Raw genomic sequence first — 16,036 nt, forward strand, 5'->3', positions numbered from 1 at the left:
ATAACCAGTCAAAATATGTGTTTATGACAAAGCAAACCCCCCTAAATAATATAAGTGAATCAAGGAATGAGTAGATGAGAATAGAGCTGGAGTGACAGGGGCCTCAGATCTACAAATAGTTCTTCAGTCTCATTTACATATCAATTCAAATGCTGATTGCTCAGTATTGGAGGTAAGGACTGGCCATGTAAAGGTATGGCTGGACTTGTCTTTGAAAGAGCTACACACACACATAAATAATTTTGGGGGTGAAATCTTGCTGACTGATTCTTTTTAAAATAGAGTTAATCACGATTTGCTTTTCAATATAACATAAAAAGACGTTTTGTGCACTTAGTGACCAGTACACAGCCTTATTAAATTTCCGTAAGTTTTCCAAGATTTGTAACTCTACAAACAAGAAGTAGGAAATACTATACTATAATACTTTTTTTTTTTAATGCAGGCCTTAATACCTTTTCATCTGTACCTTGGCTTCATGGTTTTTCATGGGTGTCCTACTGATCTCTAACCCTCAATGCTGTTTCATTCCTCTAACATCTCCTCCTATGTGTGATGCTTCCATATGTATGATTACTGTTCATGATAAAGCATTTGCTGACTCTTGACCTACATTCTCCAGGTTTCTCAGTGGACTCGGGGTGGGGGGTGACAGGGCGAAACAAGCTAAGCTTTGTGAGCGGAGCTCCTCGGGCCAATCACACAGGTGCTGTGGTTATTCTGCGCCGAGAAGGGGGAAGCCAACTTGTTCCAGAACTGACTCTATGGGGAGAAACTCTGGCCTCATCCTTTGGATACTCTGTAGTAATGGCGGATCTCAATAATGATAGGTGAGTCGTTAAATTGTACTGTGTAAAAATATTATTACACTGTGTTCACACATACCTCTGAAAATATAAAGAACTGCTTAGCAACCAGTATCAGTTATGTTTTTATGTAGTTGATGATTTGTATTATTTATATTCATTTTTAGGAACCTATTAATATATTTAATTTAATACTTTTTCCTATTATCCATAAATTGTATTGTCTTGAAGTTGAACTTGGTGGTCTAAGTCCCAACTGCAAAATCCATACCAAGCTCCCCAGCACGATGTGCCACTTACAATACTGGTGCATACTTGCTTATATGTTATATGTTATATAATGAAAGCATATCTGCATATGTATATGGCTCTTTGTATCTGTTTTTATAAAAGTATTGTGCATGTTTCTATTTGACCTCTTTCTATTTATTTGTTACCTTTATATTTTTCCAGCTACATCATTGTCTTCATTGATCAGATTACTATATGATTTAGCATTTTTATTTTTATATCATTTAGTTGGACAGATCTGTTGGTGGGAGCTCCTAATTACTTCTCCCGCAAGGAGGAGATTGGTGGAGCTGTCTATGTGTACATGAATAAAGGTGGAAAACTGGACAGCTCTCCTCCTATTCGACTGAATGGAACAGATGGCTCCATGTTTGGATTAACCATAGAGAGCTTAGGAGACATCAACCAGGATGGATTTAAAGGTCTGGAGTAAATGCAACATACAGAGATTCCAATTTATACTCTTTAATGATTTCTAAAATAATTTACCCTTAAAGTGAATATGTCAACAGGATTTCACACCCCAAACTATTTATATGCACTTGTAGCTCTTTCAAAGATGAGTCCAACAATATATTTACATGACCAGTCTGTCCCTCCATTAATGAGAAATCAGCATTTGAATTGATATGCAAACAAAGCTGTTGATCTGAAGCCTCTGTCACTCCAGCTCTATTCTCTTACCAGCTCCGCCTCCTCTTGCTTGACTGACAGCCTCTATGCTGTGTGACTTCAGACAAAGGAGCCAACAGTCAAGCAGGAGGAGGCGGCGCTGGGAGGGGAATAGAGCTGGAGTGACAGAGGCTTCAAATCTACAGCTTAATTTGTATATCAAGTCAAACACAGATTTTTCAGTAATGGAGGAACAGACTGGCCATGTAAAGATATTGCTGGACTTGTCTTTGAAAGAGCTACATGCACATATAAATAGTTTGGGGTGTGAAATCCTGATGACCGATTCCCTTTAAATATAATAAAGTACAGACTTCAAGGTTTCAGTTATCAAACTGCAATACATTCTTTCAATCTGTGCCAGGCCAAGGATAAAATATGATACAGTTGTTTGTGCAGATATAGGCTTTCTTGCACTAACAAACAAGAAAGATATCACTTTACAGAAAATTTACTTTTATCACTTCTTACTACAAAAGCCCTTGAATTTGTATAGTTGAGTGTCACATTACACTTTTCTGCATTGGGTTCTTTATGCATTGTGATTTCTTTGTCATTTAAAAAAATGATACATTTGTTGGTCAATGGGAACTAGAGTGACTATCCCAAAAATGTTTTCCTGCAGTCTCCTTTATGATAAAGTTCCCTTTTTATTTTGCAACATCTTTTTTCATTTAAGGGATTTTCCACTTTTGAAACCCTTTGACATTCCCCTTTAGGGCATATAAAGTTAATAGAGTTTTCCCAGAAAGCTGTGAAAAAACCCTGGCATCTTTGCATTACATATCTATAAATACTCACAAGTATGCACACTGCTTTTCTTATTTATATTTTGGTAATCATTTTGGGCTTGATTGGGGTTTGTTCCCACCTCTAAATTTTGATATATCCTTGTCCATTGTAATAGTTGAGTAAGGCTATGTGCCCACGATGCAGAAATGCTCCGGATTTTTTCTGAGCATTTCTGCATCTCCCTGGCAGAAAAAAACGCATGCGGATTGTACATGCGTTTTTCCTGCCAGGGACATGCGGATGTGAAGCGTTCTTCACATGCATTTCCGCATGCGGGTTGACAAGCGCTTTCCAAGCGATTTTAGCATCACTTGGAAAGTGCTTGTCAACTTGGTCACACTATATAAATCCATGCAAACGGCATGGATTTATATAGTGTGACCGAAAGAATGGTAAAAAATAAATCTGTACTTACCTTCCGATGGCCCGCGCTGTCTTGCTTCGCTCTGTTCTCCCTTGTCTGCAGCTCGCAGTACACTGAAGGACCTGCCGACGTCAGTGTCGCGTGACCCGTCATATGAATCATAGAATCATAGAATGGTAGAGTTGGAAGGGACCTCCTGGGTCATCTGGTCCAACCCCCTGCTCAAAGCAGGATTCACTAGATCATCTCAGACAGATGTCTGTCCAGCCTCTGTTTGAAGACGTCCATTGAAGGGGAACTCACCACCTCTCGTGGCAGCCTGTTCCACTCATTAATCACCCTAACTGTCAAAAAGTTTTTTCTAATATCTAATCTGTGTCTCCTCCCATTTAGTTTCATCCCATTGCTTCTAGTCTTTCCTTGTGCAAATGAGAATAAAGATGATCCTTCTACAATGTGACAGCCCTTGACATATTTGTAGACAGCTATTAAGTCTCCTCTCAGTCTTCTTTTTTGCAAGCTAAACATTCCCAAATCCTGCAACCGTTTCTCATAGGACATGGTTTGCAGACCAGTCACCATTCTGGTCGCTCTTCTCTGAACTTGCTCCAGTTTGTCTATGTCTTTTTTAAAATGTGGTGCCCAAAACTGTACACAGTATTCCAGATGAGGTCTGACCAAAGAGGAGTAAAGACCGATAATGACTTCACGTGATCTAGACTGTATGCTTCTGTTAATACATCCCAGAATTGTATTTGCCTTTTTTGCTGCTGCATCACACTGTTGACTCATGTTCAGTCTATGATCTATTAGTATACCTAAGTCTTTTTCACATGTACTGTTGCTTAGCTCTATTCCTCCCATTCTGTATATGCTTTTTTCATTTTTATTGCCCAGATGTAGTACTTTGCATTTTTCCCTGTTAAAAACCATTCTGTTGGTTGCTGCCCACTGCTCCAGTTTATTTAGGTCTTTTTGAATCCTCTCTCTCTCTTCTCTAGTATTAGCTATCCCTCCTAGCTTTGTGTCATCAGCAAATTTAATCAGTTTACCCTCAATTCCTTCATCTAAATCATTGATAAAGATGTTGAACAATACAGGTCCCAGGACGGAGCCCTGTGGTACCCCACTTGAGACATTCATCCAGCTGGATGTGAAGCCATTTACAACCACCCTTTGAGTCCGATCACTAAGCCAGTTATGAATCCACCTAACAGTTGCCTGGTCCATTGCATACTTGGTCATTTTTTCAATAAGGATGGTGTGAGATACTTTGTCAAATGCTTTGCTGAAGTCAAGATATACTATATCTACAGCATTTCCCTGATCCACCCAGTCAGTGATTCTGTCATAGAAGGAAATTAAGTTAGTCTGACATGACTTGTTAGTTACAAACCCATGCTGACTCTGGTTAATCACTTCATTCTTATCCATGTACTTACATACATGTTGTTTAATAATTTGTTCAAAGATCTTTCCTGGTATAGAAGTCAGACTCACCGGCCTATAGTTCCCTGGGTCCACCTTCTTCCCCTTTTTGAAGATAGGAACAACATTTGCTCTTCTCCAGTCTTCTGGGACTTCTCCTGTTCTCCAAGAATTTTCAAAGATTATGGAGAGTGGTTCTAAAATTTCTTCTACGATCTCCTTCAGTACTCTGGGGTGTAATTCATCTGGACCTGGAGACTTGAACTCATTTATGTTAGCTAAATATTCCCTCACAATCTTTCTGTTTACAGATAACTTGGATTCCTCTATTCCTTTAAAAGGACAGTGAAGATCAGTTGATGTTACATTTTCTTTCTGAGAGAAAACAGATGCAAAATAGGAATTAAAAAGTTCGGCCTTCTCAACATCCTCTCTTACCATTTCTCCATTTTCATCCTGTAAAAATCCTATAGCATCTTTGACTTTTCTTTTACTTTTGACATACCCCCAAAATCCTTTTTTATTGCTTTTGACATCTCTTGCAAGCCTTAATTCATTGTCAGCTTTAGCTAACCTGATACGTGCCCTGCAGGATCTGCAGACTGCATTATAATCTTCTTTAGATATGCCTCCCTCTTTCCATTTAATAAACATTTCTTTCTTTCTTTTTAGCATGTGTTTAAGTTCTGTGTTCATCCATCCTGGTTTCCTTAAATGCTTCCCATTCTTCCTACTTTTCGGGATTGTTAACGATTGTGCTTTGAGAATCTCATTTTTAAAAATTTCCCATCCTTCCTGGACATTTTTGTCCTTAAGGACATCCAGCCATTGGATCCCTCCTATTCTCTTTCTGAGTCTCTTGACGTCAGCGCAGGTCCTGCGCTGACGTCACTATGACGTCAGCGCAGGTCCTTCAGTCCACCGCGATCTGCCGGCAAGTGAGGACAAGCGCAGCGGGGGCCATCAGAAGGTAAATATAACATATATTTTTTATTTTATTCTTTTTTTCACAGGTTCTATGGTACCCGGGTCCAGAGGAGAGTCTCCTGTCCTCCACACCCGGGTACCATCCACACATTGAAACACGTGGAATGCGCATCTACATATGCAGTGATGCGTAATCCATGCGTTTCAATGCAAGTCAATGGCAGCGAAAACGCAGCGCTTCCGCAAAATAATTGGTAGTGCTGCGTTTTTTTCCGCAATGATAATCCGCAGCGAATATTTCCGCAGCATGTGCACAGCACATGCGGATTATCATTGGGGACCATGGCAGGCCTTCTACCATGCATTTTTTAAGCATTTCTGCAGCGTTTTTGCCGCTGTGGAAACGCTTAAAAAATGCATCGTGGGCACACAGCCTTAAAGTAAAAAAAAATCTCCTTTGGATTTCAGGGGCTTTTTGTTTTAGTACAAAAGATTCTATCTGCTTTTATTTCACAACAAAGTAATTGTGATAATGGATATGAAAGATACTTATCTTCAAAATAAACACATTTTTGTAAGGTCAGTTTGCAGTCATGGTGGCTCAGTGGGTATTACTGCTGCCTTGCAGCACAGCAGTGTTGGGTTTATATTCAACCAAGGGCAAGATCTGGAATAAATTTGCACCACCATCCTCCATGCAAAAAGCCTCTGGTCTGTAGTTTATCATAAAAGTGGCACATTTGAATCCAGTTTCCTAATGCAGTTGTTTTTTGTTTTGTGTGTTGATTTTCGGGTTTTCAATAAAATATTTTATTTTTCATTTATTCTTTCCTATATAGTGCCAAAATATTTTGCAGCTTATTACAGATATTGTCATCACTCACAGTCCCCTGTAGTAGATCGGCTCACTTTAAATCTTCTGTGGGTTAAGAGCACTGCATAAACCACGGCAATGTTAGCAAAACAAAGACGGCCTTCCTAGCCTAACAGGAAAACCAAAACATAACATATGGCACAGTCCTTGTTGCTACGAGTAACTGCCCGCTTCAGGAACAAAAAACCCAATGTTTAGCTTGTCTTCACATGACAAAACAGCTCCAGAGCTTTCACCTCCCGACCCACCCCACCCCACACCACACCACACCACACCACACCACCCCACACCACCCCACCCCACACCAAATGCTCTAACAGGCTGGGAATTTATCCTCTGACCTCCTCCCTTTCTACAGGTGTTTAATCATCCAAGCACTAAAGATGGCGGATTAACCCCTCGTTCTTCGTGTGCTGAAACCTTTTTCCTATGTTTAATACTGGAGCTAACAATATCAGTGCTACACATCTTTCCTCCAGTTCATTGCCAGTGACTTTGTCACACCCTATTGGCACTCACAACCCTAAATCCCTATCAGTATGTTTTATCAAATGTGGGGGGAGACCGGACTACCTGGAGGAAACCCACATGAATAAAGGGATAAGATATAAACGCCATGCAGCTGCTGTTCTTGGTCAGATTTGTATCCTGGACCAAAGTGCTGCAAGAGAACAGTGCTAACTACTGAGTCACCATAGACTTAAGGCCCCATACACTCTGCAGATAATAGCAGTGAATGATTTCAGCTAAATAAAACCATTTATTGGTAGTAATTAAACCAATGAACGATCATTGTCATTGAAAGATAATCCGTTTTGGTCTACTGAAACAAATTTTCGGCCGGACACCGCTACCAATTGATTGTGTTTGCTCTACTTATCTTATACATTCTTTTAATTATGTTGTAGAAATATTGTGATTTGATGAGTGACAATACATTTGTTGGTGAATCACCAAAATTAAACAGCATAAAAATCAAAACTTATGCCAAAAGGTTAACAAAAATGTGTATTTGTGTTAGGCCTCATTCAGACATCCGTGTGGTACCCGTTTCTACATTATAATCTATATTGCTTTTCACATATCCATGTTTTTTCAGCAAGGATGACAAGGGCCAATGCAAGTCTGTGGATCTGCGAAAAACCCATACAGCACACGGATGGCATCAGTGCGCTGTACATATTTAACATTGCAAAGTATAGAGAAGCTTTGTCATTTATTTATTTCTTTATCCATTCGTGAAAAACACTGATGACACACTGATGGTATAAACGGATACAAAGATGACACACTGATGGCACACTGATGGAAAACACTGATGACACACTGATGGTATAAACGGATACAAAGATGACACACTGATGGCACACTGATGGAAAACACTGATGGCTCACTGGTGACACACGGATGGTATAAACAGATACAAGGATGACACACTGATGGCACACTGATGGAAAACACTGATGACACGCTGATGGCACACTGATGGAAAACACTGATGACACGCTGATGGAAAATACTGATGGTAAAAACAGACATAAGGATGACGTACTGATGGAAAACACTGGTGACACTGACACACTGATGCAAAACACTGACACAGTGATGGAAAACACTGACACACTAATGGTGAAAATGGACACACTGATGGCTCACTGATGCAAAACACTGATGTCACACTGATGTAAAACACTGATGACAAACTAATGGAAAACACTGATGACACACTGATGATACACTGATGCAAAACACTGATGGCTCACTGATGGTAAAAATTGACACATTGATGACACCGGTACCAATTTTTCACGTTCTGTACGTTTTTTTAAACATGGACGTGTGAATGAGGCTTTATGTGTATATTAGAAGGGTGGGTCACCTTTGGGGATGTTTTTTTCCCAATAGCAAGCAGTTTTCCCATGTGAGGTGTTTTACTATTGGTGGAGAATGAGGCTGATGGACAGGTCGGGTCACACGCTCCTCCACCAGCAGCCATTGTATGGACACAAGTACTGGTCAGTCAGGGAGGAAACTGCACTAACAGAGGAGAGTGGTCGACGTCTACAGCTGAGTATTCGGCAGAGAGCTCCTGAGCTTCTCTCAAATGATTTCTAACCACAGACTACATTAAAGTTGAATGTGCAGAAAAACAAAGAGCCTGTAAAATCAAAACAGTGCAAAATTCATAATGGACCCCAATTGCAAACTTAATTTTTAGCCCAAAATATTTGCACTTAAGTAAAAAAAAAAAGTCACTAAAGGTGACCAACCTTTAACACAAGTCATGTTTTTACAGATATTGCAGTAGGAGCACCATTTGATGGAAGTGGGAAGGTGTTTATATACCATGGCAGCAAATCCGGATTAGTAACCAAACCAGCACAGGTAACATAATAATAGTACCAATAACTAGGAGGTCTATTATCATAAGAGGCTCTAAATTACAATGTATTCTAATATATCCCATCTATCTATCTGTACAAGAATTGTGTCTTTAGCCTCAGTACCCAAGATATATTCTCCATCAAAGCAGAGAATATTGCTTGCTTCAATTAATTTACTGTATTTTCCAAATAATATTACCATTGCATATAGAATAGTCTGAGGTCTATATTTCAATCAGTCTTCTCCAGATGCACTTGTGACATCTATTATATGCGTATGTAAATATGTTTGTTCATGTATACTATGTTTATATACAACTTTTGTATTTCTTCAACATGCAAAGTACTTTAGCTGTCAGGCTATGTGCCCACGATGCAGAAATGCTCAGGATTTTTCCTGAGTGTTTCTGCATCTCCCTGGCAGAAAAAACGTATGCGGATTGTACATGCGTTTTCCTGCCAGGGACATGCGGATGTGAAGCGTTCTTCACATGCATTTCTGCATGCGGGTTGTCAAGCGCTTTCCAAGCGATTTTAGCATCACTTGGAAAGTGCTTGACAACTTGGTCACACTATATAAATCCATGCGAACGGCATGGATTTATATAGTGTGACCAAAAGAATGGCAAAAAATAAAAATTATACTTACCTTCTGATGGCCCCCGGTATTATGGTACTACAGGTACTATGGTACCCGGGTCCGGAGGAGAGTCTCCTCTTCTCCAAATCCAAGTACCATCCGCACATTGAAACGTATGGAATCCGCATGTGCAGATCCAGTGATGCGGATTCCATGCGGTCCAATGCAAGTCAATGGCGGTGAAAATGCTGCGCTTCCGCAAAATAATTGGTAGTGCTTCGTATTTTTCCGCAAGGATAATCCGCAGCGGAAATTTCCGCAGCATGTGCACAGCAGACCTGGGTACCATAGAACCTGTTAAAAAAATAATTAAAAAAAAAAAAAAGATTATACTTACCTTCTGATGGCCTCCCGGTGTTTTCTCCCCTCTGTCTGGTCTGCTGTATGGGTCACGGTGTTGTGAAGGACCTGCCATGACATCATTGAGTCATGCGACCTGTCACATGACTCAATGACGTCACCGCAGGTCCTTCACACCACCGCGAGCCGCCCAAGACACCGGACGCAGTGGAGAAAACTCCGGAAGGACATCAGAAGGTAAGTATAATCTTTTTTTTTTATTTTTTACCATTCTTATTCTTTTTTTTTTTTAACTAACTTGGTCACACTACTACAAATCCATGCCGGTTGCATGGATTTATATAGTGTGAACAAGTTGTCAAGCACTTTTCCAAGTGATGCTAAAATGGCTTGGAAAAGCGCTTGATAACCCGCATGCAAAAACGCTTGACAAACGCTTCTACCTGGTGGGAAAAACGCATGTAAAAACCGCATGAGTTTTTCCTGCCAGGGAGAAGCGGAAAAAATATGCAGCATTTCTGCATCGTGGACACATAGCCTTAAAAAACGCATAGTGGGCACACAGCCTTAAAGGGAATGTGACACTATGTTTTTGCTATCCCATGTGAGAGGAGCATGATGTAGAGACAGAGACTCTGATTCCAACAATGTATGTCTTCCTGGGCTGCTTGCTGCAGTTTTGATAAAAGCACTATTTTATTTGCGGCAGATCTAGCAGTTTCTGAATTCTGAGCTCTTTCTAACCCCACCCTAACACAGATTGACAGCTTTCTATGTGGTGGGCCACTGGGGAGGCGGCGGATGTTGCAGAAGGGCCAGCTGGGGTGTGTAGCCTCACTGGCAGCAGATAATGATGTCACAGTAGCAGAAGTGGCTCGCTGGACCCCTCAACACTTCCCTTGTGTCCACAACAATTTCAAAGGTGGGAGGTGGCACTTGTGGATGGTATAGGATCCCCCGGGGGCACTCCTGTAGCGGTGGTGTCTGGGTACAAGTTTTGGAGCGCCCGTGATGTTTGTGCAATCTCAAGGAGCCAGACACGCCGGTGAACTTGTAAACATAACAATTTTACTGAAGGAGGTAACAGGGTACAGTCTCTCTTACAGGCAAAGTTCACAGTATATTGTACATATGAAAGTTATGGTTTTCTCCTCATAAGACAAGCATTGTTATTGTGCAGGGCGGCTGGAGCAGAGTTCTCTTCACTTGCTAGTGCCGGAAATGCTATGCGCAGTCCAGGAAATATCACACTGATGCAGGGACCTTCACAGATTGGCTCTCTGTGGAAAACACACTAAAGTGTGGATGTACTCACAGTTCTTAGCCCACCATTCCCTCTCGCAGGGGGTAGGTTTAAACAAAGTCAGTGGCGTGGCAGCCACCTGGATCTGGTCCTGGCTAGAAGCAAAACAGGATAACCAGTCCATGTACAGCATTATGTCTCCTGACTGGAAAGAGCTTCACTCTTTTTGTGAAGGAGATTATGTAAGGAAAAATGTCCCCCAGCGTAGACTGGCATTGAAAACTCTTCTCTGAGAGAATAGTGTCTCTCCTATATCTTCCTTAGGCAGCTTGAACCACCCACAACTGGTTTGTAACAGTGCTGAGTAAATGTGGGAGCCCTGAGCTGGGAGGCTTCTCCCAGCTGTTTCTTTGGCAGCTTGTTGTGAGGACAATAATCACTTAACTTTCATATACACACATTGGCCAGCAGATGGCAGGAAAGTACAGTTTACAATGCAATGTATTATATCCCCCAACTCCGTACCTACAATGGAACAAATCTACTACCACACTACAACTGTCTCATTTAGCAGCAGTAGAACGGGTACAGGATGCCACACTGTACACTGTGCATAGGCAGAAAGCTGTCAGTGGTCGGGGCAGAGTTGTACAGAGCTCATGAATATGGAGGACTACATGGCTGCAGGTTTACAAGTACTCTGGAGATAATCTCTTGCTTTCTAATAAACTATGATTTTATCAAAACTACAGCAAGAGGCCCAGTAAATGACACATTGCTGGATTCAGGGTCTCAGTCTTCATTATACTGCTCTCAGATTAGGTGGCAAAAAAGAGGTGACAGATTCCCTTTAAACATTTTTTTAAAAATCACGGCTCTGGATAGTTGTGGCAGGTAGCGATATGCGATGTTCTGATATCAGAGACATCGGGCGGAGGTATGCTTTGTACACAGCTATTTATTACTATCTCCACTTTACCATTACATCGGTGTACTGATGATGTTGCATCTTTAGTTCTACCCTAACATGTTTTCTTTGCCTTAAAGGTCCTTGATGGAGTCAGTGTTGGTGTAAGTACATTTGGCTACTCATTGTCTGGAGGTCTAGACATTGATGGAAACTCATATCCAGACCTTGTAATAGGATCTTTAGCGGACACTGTGGTCCTTTACAGGTGAGATACAAATTGAATCTATTCTGTATGTTAGTCACACACAATAAAGTTATATTGATTTTGTGGCAGTTTCTGGTCTGTTTTTAGATTTTATGAGGATAGTCACCGGGGTACTCTAGGTCATGACGTTTGGGTCATGATGAAAAAATAGCAAAGGGGGCATGCAGATCAGAATGTAGTGATATTTAGCTTTTTTGTTTTAAAATATTTTTATTAAGTTTTCAATTAACAAAACTGTAAATACTTTATGTATTATATTATGCAGAGTGGTAATTGTAGATATAACATATGTGAGTTATTATCATATAATAGAGATATATCTATGCAATATGTTTTAATCACAGATTTACAAGGAAAGAGCATAAAATTGGGGAAAAGGGAAAAAACAGACAGAGTATCATAGCCTAGGTTTCAGAACTACATTCAGTTAGTGAATTAAACAAAATGATATAAATACACCTTTATTGAATCAGAATTCAAAAATCGTAGTTTCACAATGTTAATGGTGCGTCAAGAAATTAAGTTTGGCATAAAGTTTTGCGACCAAATATCCCATTTAAATTTATATTTATTCAAGTCCTTCTGTCTAAGGGCTATATTGTATTCATAGATATTGTAGATAGAAACGCTGTCTATTACATCTGCTATGGTTGGAACTTCAACTTGTTTCCAACGTGAAGCTATCAACAATTTAATAGTTATTAAAATGTGACAAATTATGTGCCTTAGATTGTTGGGGAAAGTATCTATACCTAGCAGCAGAAGAACCAATTGTGGATTAAGGGAAATTCGTAAACTAGTGAGGTTTTTAATAAGGTTTCTAACCTCTGTCCAAAGATTATTGAGCTTAGGGCAACCCCAGAAAATATGTGAGAGGGTCCCCATCTTCCCACAACTCCTCCAACAGTCGGATGATGTCGATGGTGAGATTTGATAAATTATCTCCGATGTCCAGTACCATCTAGACAAGATGTTATAGTGGGACTCATGTAGAGAAGCACACAGAGTGTTCGAGTAAATGATGTCTAGAGATGAAGAGAGTTGTAATATGTCTATTTGAACTTGGAGTTTTTTTCCCAAGTTATTATGTTTTTAGTCTTTAGTAGTTCAATGTCATCATTGTAAATCCTATACAGACGGTTTGTCATCCATTTGGGGCTATCGAAGGGTTTAGATAAAAGGTCAAAAATTAATTGGGGAAGAGAAAAGAGAATGTTTTTTGAAGTCAGGAATAATTGTAATTTTCACCATGTCTTAATTTCTTTGTTAGGTAAAGTATATTTATCCAGGAGGGATTGAAAAGTAATAAGATTATTATCCAGAATTATATCTTGGATTACTGAGATACTCAATTTCAGCTTAGCGATTAAAATTTCTAAAATTTGGATTGGAAGAGAATTAAGCTGCAAATCTTTCAATTTTGACTTTGTTTTTTTGAGCAGATTTCTCCAGACGGTGATAACTGCCTTGAGTGTCTGAAAATTTGGTAGAGGTTTACTAGGGTCTATAAGATAAGCTGTGATAACTAGCTTCAAGTCACTGTAATTTATTTGAGCCTTTTCCAAGGAGACCCAGGGAATAGGATTGTCTTTTAATAACCAACCATTTGAGAGTTTCAATATCGTTGCTTGATAATAACTAAAACGATTTGGGAGACCCAATCCACCTCGTCTCTTATGTTTTTCTAAAAGAGTGATTGATATTCGTGGCTTGTTTTTGTTCCAAATAAACATTCTGAGTTGTGCTTGAAATTTATTGAACCATTTTCCAGGTATAGGCAATGGGATACATCTAATTACATATAAAAATTTAGGAAGGGCCATTATCTTGTAGGTAATGATTCTCCCCAGCCACGATAGGTCTATTTTACTCAGACGGAATAATTCGGTTTGGAGGGATTTATGAAGTACCGACAGGTTGTCATTGACCACAGATGATGGAGATTTTGTCAGAATTATACCCAAGTACGAAATCTGCTGCGGTTGCCAGTTAAAGTCGAATTGTACCTTCAAGGCAGTGGCCAAGTTGTCTTCTAAGTTGAAAGTCATACATTGAGTTTTTGAAAAGTGTAATGCACATGCCCGGGCTGAGCGGCGTGTGCGTGTGATTCCACTGGACCGTGCCAGAGAGTGAATGCCTGGAGGGGCGTAACTAGGTATTCACCCGATCCGACCAGGGTCGCACGACGGCATACGACGCCAGTGCACCAAGGAGGAACCGAGCAGAGGGACCAGGTGCTACTCCAGGACAGACCCCGGACACGGCTGTTGACCCACACAGGGGAATACAGGAACAGGCTGGTTAGGCTGGCGCACAGACTGGTGGGTATAGGCAGGCACGACTGATAGGCAGACACGACTGGTATGCAGGCAGGCGGGTATGCAGACAGGCGGGTATGCAGACAGGCGGGTACAGGCAAGCACGGCTAGAGTGCAGCCAGGGAGGCACTAGCATATAGAAACACTGGCTGGATGGGACCCAGTAAACACTGGGACTCAGGAACAATACAGTCAGAGGGGTACAGGCAAGCACAGCTAGAGTGCGGACAGGGAGGCACTAGCAGGTAGGGACACTGGCGGGATAGGACCCAGTACACACTGGGACTCAGGAAAGGGTCAGAGCTGAGCGAGACTGCCGGAGCAGTGAGCAAGAGTAAAGCAGGACGAGACCGCCTGGAGCGGTGAGCAAGAGTGGAGCAAGACTGCCGGAGCAGTGAGCAAAAGGATAAGAGCGGAGCGAGACTGCCGGAGCAGTGGGCAAAAGGGTCAGAGCGGAGCAAGGCTGCCGGAGCAGCAAGCAAAGGAGTCAGAGCAGGCTAGAACTGCCGGAGCAGTAAGCAAAGGAGTCAGAGCAGGCTAGAACCGCCGGAGCGGTAAGCAAAGGAGTCAGAGCAGGCTAGAACCACCGGAGCGGTGAGCAAAGGAGTCAGAGCAGGCTAGAACCGCCGGAGCGGTGAGCAAAGGAGTCAGAGCAGGCAAGGCTGAGCAGGGGGGACAGGGCTCTGTTCACACAGAACAGACAGGAAGGGAAAGGCAGAGCCAGATACCCACAGGGTGCTTGCAGCGAAGTAGCGAGTGGACCACAAACTCACAAACGGGAGTACAGAGACAACAAGCAGGAGTTAGGTACGAGTTCAGACTCTGCAGAAAAAGGAAGGGAATGGACATAGAGGCAAAACAGGTAAAGGATAGGAGAGAGTTCAGACTGGAACTGAGTGTACGGAGGAGACCGACACTGCAGCGGAATACAGGAGCGGGTCTGGGAATACGGCCCCCAGAGAGGCAGGACGAACAGGCAAGGAGCGTGTTCAGACAGGACAGACAAGATACAAGAGCGGGTCTAGGCAATCGGCCCCTAGAAGGCAGGAGGAACAGGCAAGGAGCGTGTTCAGACAGGCCTGGAAATACAGCCTCCAGGATAGGCAGACAAGAGAACACAGAACGGGACCTGGCACCTTCAGAGTGCAAGCACACACTGAATGAAACACTATGCTCAGGCAGGGATAGATGGAAGCAGCTGAGCTATATACCAGGTGACAGACAGCAATAGGCTGAGGACGCACAAGGGGTGTGACCCACAGCAGGTACAAAAAGCAGGAAGTGATCGGGCGCCGCCCTTAAGCAGCAGAAACAGACACAAACAGACAGCATGGAGGGAAGCCAGAGAGACATTCTGGACTGGAGATCAAGTGCGCGCTCTTGCACAGTGGGAGATGGACCACTATGCAAGGATGCCGCCAGGTATGTTACAAAAAGTTAATTTTATAAAACGAAACATTAGCAAAAATTTTTATCAGGGAATTTAAACGCTAAAGTGACAAAAGGGGGTTTGAGATAGTAAGCAGTATATAGTCTACAAAAAGTGTGACTTTCGAGCATGTTTGTTTAAAGTTTATACCTTCTATAAATGGGTCAGACCTAATTTTTGCAGCTAGGGGTTCAATAAATAGGGCAAAAAGTATAGGCGAGAGGGGACATCCCTGTCTGGTGCTGTTAGATAAAGGAAACTTAACTGAAAGAAAATTATTTGTGTACACCCGGGCCGATGGATTCGAATACATAGCCTTAATGCTGTTGAATATCCTGCCTTGAAATCCAAATTTTTCAAGAGTTTTAAACATATAAGACCAGTTCACCCGAT

General features: G+C 41.6%; 1 protein-coding gene across 5 annotated transcripts in view; it reads left to right on the top strand.

Moving 5' to 3' along the window:
• The window catches only part of ITGA7 (integrin subunit alpha 7), a 218,412-nt gene that overhangs the window by 150,488 nt on the left and 51,888 nt on the right, over positions 1–16,036 (top strand). For all 5 annotated transcript variants that reach the window (XM_073663764.1, XM_073663763.1, XM_073663762.1 and 2 more), the window contains 4 exons: positions 623–830; positions 1,326–1,519; positions 8,451–8,539; positions 11,769–11,896. In XM_073663764.1, the coding sequence (XP_073519865.1) occupies positions 623–830; positions 1,326–1,519; positions 8,451–8,539; positions 11,769–11,896 (619 nt within the window). The remainder of the gene's footprint in view (positions 1–622; positions 831–1,325; positions 1,520–8,450; positions 8,540–11,768; positions 11,897–16,036) is intronic.

This window comes from Phyllobates terribilis, unplaced genomic scaffold, assembly GCF_046119375.1.
Source record: "Phyllobates terribilis strain yellow unplaced genomic scaffold, ASM4611937v1 Scaffold_2__4_contigs__length_985480577, whole genome shotgun sequence".
In the NCBI taxonomy this organism is placed as follows: Eukaryota; Metazoa; Chordata; class Amphibia; order Anura; family Dendrobatidae; genus Phyllobates; species Phyllobates terribilis.